This window comes from Triticum aestivum, chromosome 3D (assembly GCF_018294505.1).
Source record: "Triticum aestivum cultivar Chinese Spring chromosome 3D, IWGSC CS RefSeq v2.1, whole genome shotgun sequence".
NCBI classification, from domain to species: Eukaryota; Viridiplantae; Streptophyta; class Magnoliopsida; order Poales; family Poaceae; genus Triticum; species Triticum aestivum.
The window spans coordinates 91,710,211-91,716,929 of record NC_057802.1 but is presented as its reverse complement, the minus strand read 5'-3'; the positions used below and the strand labels follow the sequence as shown (position 1 = coordinate 91,716,929).

The window sequence follows — 6,719 nt, the reverse complement described above, 5'->3', positions numbered from 1 at the left end:
GATCGTACGCGCCTGTTGCAAACCACCAGTCGGCAGGAAAATAGCATTCTCCTTTTTAAATACATGATTAACAATTTTTAAATACACATTTTGATATCTTTTTTCTCACACATATTTGCAAGTTTTCTCTATACATATAAAACATTTTCTATAGATGTTTTAAAATATAAATTACATACACATTATACATTTTTGTCTACACCTAACACTTTTTTATCCAAATATATCTTTTGAAGTCTACTTTTTTCATACACATTGTACATTTTTGTATACACCTTATTTTTTTAATACAAGTTAACATTTCTCAAATAAACAATTAACATTTTTCAGATGACATATTTTGATTTTTTTTAATACATGCTAAACATTTTTTAAATACATGATGAATTTTTAATGCATTTTTAAAAATAATTCTAACATTTTTTATAATGAATATTATTTCAAAAAACGTCACTTACCCATATTTTAAATACATGACAATTTTTTGAATGATACGGAGAGTTGTTTTTTATTATGAAAACATGTCTGTAACATTGTATACACATTATTAAAAAATCTCGTACAATTTTTTGTAATGCGGAGCATTTTTTATTTGTCATGAACATTTTTGTATCCTATAAACTCATTAAAAAATTCCGCAAACATTCTTTTGTACTGCGTTACATTTTTGGAACTTGAACATTTATTATTGTAAAAAAATCATTTCCAATTTAGAAACACAACTAAAACTAATAAACCAAAAATATATGTGCTAGTCAGCCAGTGCTCCTCCCCTGCGCGCGCGGCTGCTGCAGGTGACGTTGTGCTCTGTATTACAGGAAGCAATACATGGCCGCGCACTATAGGATCCTTATAGTGTCCAATACAAGGCGCGCACTAACCTATAAATTGGGCGAGCCCATTAGAACTGGTTGGCCGTAATATTTCCCTTTTACTTTCCCTTTTTATTGGTGTTTCTTTCTTATTTAACTTTTGATATAAAGATCAACTAAATGTTTACGAAATTTCAATTTCTTTAAAAATATTTGTCATATATCAAAATCACATAGTAAAAACAATATTCACACATTCTAAAAAATATTTATGAAATGGAAAAGATGTATTCATGAAATTTTTTAAAGTGTTTGAGCTTACAAAAAATAGCACATTTGAAAAATCTGTATGTAGTTACAAAAGTGTTATAGCGTGTCAAAGTTGCCCACATATTTTATGATCTGTTAACACATTTTAGAAATGTTTCTGCATATAAAAGATATCTACATCTTAGAAATTAAAAATTATTCATTTTTTAAATGCCCACGCATGCTTTAGACAATACATTTGTGTATCATTCGAAAAGCTTAGATATGTATGTATATAGGACTAATGTTTTGTACTCTTTGTAGTAGCATTAGTTTTTTTACCAGTTAAAAGAAATTAAAAGGTGAGATTGTTAAAAACAGGGCAAAGAAAATTCAAAAAATGTAAAAGAAAATAGTAAATATTTTAAACTAATCCCATTTAAAAAATAAAAGTCGGGGAAGAAAACAAAAAACAAAAAATATAAACAACAACAACAACAACAACAACAAAAGAATCGGGAAAACTGCATGGAAGCCGTTGGCCAAAAATAGAAAATATTGAAATGTGTTCTTGAAATTATTGAAATGGGTCTTTAAAAAAAACTTGGAATCGACCTTCTGGGATAGAATCGGTCTAAAAAGTAGTCCAAATGTATCCAACATTGATCTCGATTTAAAGTCTTGTCATGAGGAATTCAAATATATAAACATATCATTAGTCGGATTTATAGTTCAAAAGATATCCATCCTTAAAAAGAAATACTATGAAGTTCAAAATGATCTTTTCCATGGGAGCGAGACTGTTGGAAAGTTTAAATGCAAACGCACTTCATCCATACATCTTTTTAGATGCACTTCATCCTTACATACTTCGACAAAAGTAGTATGTGCATGCAGAGAGCCCACATTATGTCTAGTATTCGTTTGAATTCAAACCGGAAAGGCATAAGGTTTATTATACGATGAAAAGTTGCGCGGATCTCCAAATGGGGTTGAATGGTGGATGTTTGACCGTTTAAAGCTGGAAATAATCATCATCCTATTCTTTTTTGGTTTTCGCTTTTGGTAGTTGTCATGTAAGACATGTTGTTTCAGTTAAATGAAATCGAAGGAGGGGTTGTCTTTATATTAAAAAACCCGTTTGCTAAACATGACGTACTGGAAACTTTTTGATGCGCTAGTAACTTTGTGCATATCGCGGGGGCGGCGTGATGAGGGTCACCGATGAACGCTGATCCCGGCGAGGCCAAGTCGTGGACGAGCAGGAGCTGGTGATAGTAGACAGGGTATAGACGGTGCAGATGCGGGGTCGTGGTGGAGTTACTGCAAATTGGGAAGGGGAGATTACAGGGATGGTCCGGTCGTGCTAGTGCATATTTTAGGACACATCTAGATGTAACATAGCCTGATATTTACTATATTTGTGGTTTATTTTTTTCAGTTTGTCTAATTCACATCTAGATATTTTTTAAGGATGTCACATCTAAACTCCCACAAATAACACAACAACAAGGAACAAAAAAAAACTGAGACAAAAAAAATAGACCACAAACATAGTCGACACAGAGTTAGATGTGACATAATTATGTACTAACATCTAGATGTGTCCTAGACATACCCTATTTTTTATCCCAGTTTTTTTTCTTGTTGCTGCATTATTTATGGAAGCTTAGATGTGACATCCTTAAAAAACATCTAGATGTGAATTAGACAAACTGTTTTTCTTTTTAAGGAGAAAAAATAATAATTGGCCAAAATTTGGCCTATATCCGCCAAATGTCTCGGTAAAATTTCGGCCTCTATATTGTGATCTTGATTTAAAAAAAGTGATATTCTGTTTCTCTCTATAAAACGAAAACACTAACGCCCACACGTGTGGCACATTGCAACTCGCCCACACGCCTGGATCACAATATAGACAGTTTTCGCGTGCCACGTAGGACAAGGCCGGTGTGTGGGCGTTGGAGAGGTCGCCCACACGCCCCACAACACACGGTTGCCAGCTGCGCTGTGTGGGTGAACTAGTTTCTACCCATACAGGCACCATCTAGTCCACGCGCGTGTGGGCGAACTGCTTTTCACCCACACGACAGTCGTACGTTGTTGGATGGCAACTGCAGCTGCGCGTACATGGCAACTATGCAAACACACATGGCAATTATGATTCGTTTTGATAGACGGCAACTGTAGTTGCGCGTACGTGGCAATTAGGTAAACACACATGGCAACCATTGTTTGACCATATGTGGCAAGTAGTTAATCACACACGACAATTATGGTTTGATTACACGCGGCAACTACCATAAATTAAACATGGCAACTATAGTTAACCAAAACATAGAGAGTTGCCATCCTTTTACAACCATATTTGCCATCCCGGATAATTACATCTGCCATCCCGGATTGCAACTAAATCATCATCCCGCGGGTACTTAATGTAGCTGCGCCAGGATGTGTGAGCATATTTGCTTCGTGTCACACGCGCGGGATGAGGATGAGTAGTACTTGTTGGGCGTGTGACACGAAGTAGCTGCGCCCACACGTGTGGGCAATTCTACTGTTCGCCCACACACAACTCGTGTGGGCTGCCCCCTGCTCATGCCACACACGATGTGTGGGCGAATGCTCATTATACCACACGTGTGGTGGATTTCGACGTCCCTATAAAAAGCCGTACACCATCGAAAAAAGCCACATTTTTGCCAAGTAAAAAGGAGAATGACGTATCGTTTGACAATGATTTCGTATTTCGTCAACAGCAAAGAAAAGCAAAGCAAGAACCTTTCAATCGCGCGCCACGCTTGACCTGGAGAAGACCAGAGCTGCCACCAATCCGAGCGTGCCGTCCGATCGACACGAACCATCGTGAGTAGTACTAAGGGGATGTTTGTTTCCAGGAACTTTTTTTAGGTACTAGAAAAAGTTCCTCTTAGAGACTTTTTTAACAAACGGGAGGGACTTTTTAGGGACTAAACTAGGCATTTGGGACTAAATGAAGAAAACTCTTAAGAAGAGTCTTTTTGGGACTTTTCCAACAATGCCCCTCCATGCACCCATTGGCCCGCCATCCCATGGTGTTGTTTGATTGTTATTTTTCTATATACTAGGGGCAACATAGTCATTTAATAACCTTTAGAAAGGGACTAGAGACTTTTTAATCTCTGAAAACAAACAGGAAAGGACTTTTTAGGAACTACGGACTTTTTAGTTTGGACTAGAAAAAGTCCTAGGACTAGAGAACCAAACACCACCTAATAATATCTATAAATCCGATGCCCCATTGTTTCAGGAATCGCGACAACCTGCCGGGCGTCCGATGGCACCGATCCATTTCACGATGTCCGGCGAAGACACCGCAGCACCGCAGGTCATGGAGGACCTGCCGGGCGTCCTCAAGCTCCTCAGCGACGGCTCGGTCGTCCGCGGCGACGAAGCCGTGCTCTGGCCAGAGGACCCGTTGCCGGACGTCCCCGGCGTGCAGTGGAAGGACGCCCTGTACCACGCGGCGCGCGGCCTTAGCGTCCGCGTGTACAGGCCGTCGTCGTCGGTGACGGCAGCCGGCGGCCCTAAGCTCCCGGTGCTGGTGTACTTCCACGGCGGCGGCTACTGCATCGGCTCCTTCGCGCAGCCACACTTCCACACCTACTGCCTCCGCGCCGCCGCCGAGCTCCCGGCGGTCGTGCTGTCCGTCCAGTACCGCCTCGCCCCCGAGCACCGCCTCCCCGCGGCCATCGAGGACGGCGCGGCTTTCCTCTCCTGGCTGCGCGGCCAGGCCGAGCTCGGCGTTGGCGCTGACCCCTGGCTCGCTGAAACGGCCGATTTTGGCCGGACGTTCATCTCCGGCGCATCGGCGGGCGCCAACCTGGCCCACCACGTCACGGTCCAGGCCGCCTCGTCGCAGCAAGACGTCCACCCGGTGCGCGTCGCCGGGTACGTCCTCATCTCTGCGTTCTTTGGCGGCGACGAGCGGACGGCGACGGAGGCCGACCCCCCGGCGGACGTGTCCCTGACGGTCGAGGGATCCGACATGTTCTGGCGCATGTCGCTGCCGGTGGGGGCGAGCAGGGACCACCCGGTGGCCAACCCGTTCGGCCCGGAGAGCCCCAGCCTTGCGTCCGTGGACCTCCCGCCGGTGCTCGTGGTGGCGCCGGAGAGCGACGTGCTCCGCGACCGCGTGATGGGGTACGCCGCGAGGCTGAGGGAGATGGGGAAGGCCGTGGAGGTGACCGAATTCGCCGGAGAACAGCACGGGTTCTCTGTCCTCCGGCCGTTCGGCGAGGCGGCCAACGAGCTGATGCTTGTCCTCAGGCGGTTTGTGTACACAGGTACCACAAGTAATAGTACGTCCCACTGAGCGTTGAAGTGTTTGGTGATCTCCTGATCCTTGTGTGCAAATCGTTTGGATTTTTACTTGCAATAATGTAAATCCAGCAACACAGCCTAATGAACCATTTGATGGAAGAGCTGCATTCTGAAAGAGGTATGAAAAGTGAAAACCGTATGTGAGATGTTCTGTGTTGTCTCATTAGTGATGTTGTGGGTGTGTTGAGATCTTCGAACTTTCTCCAGATTTTCTTGAAACTAACATTCCTAAATTTGCTTCAACAGAAACTATTGTTTCGAGTTACTACTGTTGAAAGACAATGTGATGTTAGCGTCACGTCGTATTTTAGGACACCAAAACTAACATCTCCAAAATCGTGACTCATCGTATGACATATATAATTTATGAGCGATTCCACTTCTACAAGAGCAACACCAACCGGACGACCCACTTCGTCCGCCCATATCCGTATGGATCGCGGCGGACAAAAACTCCGCCCCAACGCGCTGACCCAAACCCAAAATGTATCCGCTTCTTGTCCGAGCCGGCGCATTTCAGGACCAAATTTGAGTGTGAAATGCGTCGGCGCGGACACGAAGCAGAAGCGCCACACGTCCCCTCGGTGACCACCGCGGCCCCATAAGTAAGCCAGCCAACCATCACAGGCGGTCGTATTGAACGTGGCCACCTACCTCAGGCCCGCCTGGCAGTGTGTGGAAGGGTCACGTGCCCGTCCTTTTTAATGGAAGCGTGTGGTGGGGCAGGTCTCATCGACTTCCATCTTCCCCATCCACATCTGGCCACGCTTGCTCCCTCACCGGCGACCAACAAACCCTAGCAAACGAAACCCTAGCCAGCCAGCCATGAGCTTCTTCGGCAGGAAGGGGATGGAGAGGTTCAGCTCCAGCGCAAGCTCTTCTCGTGCGCAACCTCCTGCGCTGGCTAGACGCGGCTCGCCAACGTGGGAGCGGGGGCGGCTCTACATACCAGTCCACCAGGCACAGTGGCACTGGCAGTACCGCTAGCCACTGCAATGTTCGGATGTCAACCTGCCGCAAGGCTGGCATCTGGACACCCACCGGATCCCCATTCCAGCGGTGCCGCGCTCGGTGCGGGCGCACGCCGAGGAGGTTCTCCGGCGTCACGAGGTCCTTACGCCCGAGCAGCGCGCAATGCGTGCCCACATGCCAAACTCCCCCAACTGAGAGCGCTGGTTTGCGCTGGAGCACCAGGAGGAGTGCCGTCGCGGCGTCCACGTCAACCACGACATTCCGTCACCACCCCCACAGGTTTTGCTAGAGGAGGAAGAGGAGGAGGTGGCGTACCAAGTCACC

The 6,719-nt window shown here is 45.3% G+C and overlaps 1 protein-coding gene across 1 annotated transcript; it reads left to right on the top strand.

The window, feature by feature from the left end:
- The first annotated feature begins 4,378 nt into the window (after positions 1 to 4,378).
- Positions 4,379 to 5,562, top strand: LOC123074227 (probable carboxylesterase 15). Its single transcript, XM_044497123.1, has one exon. The coding sequence runs from the start codon at positions 4,399 to 4,401 to the stop codon at positions 5,413 to 5,415; it is 1,017 nt and encodes a 338-aa protein (XP_044353058.1). The 5' UTR covers positions 4,379 to 4,398; the 3' UTR covers positions 5,416 to 5,562.
- Positions 5,563 to 6,719: the final 1,157 nt, after the last annotated feature.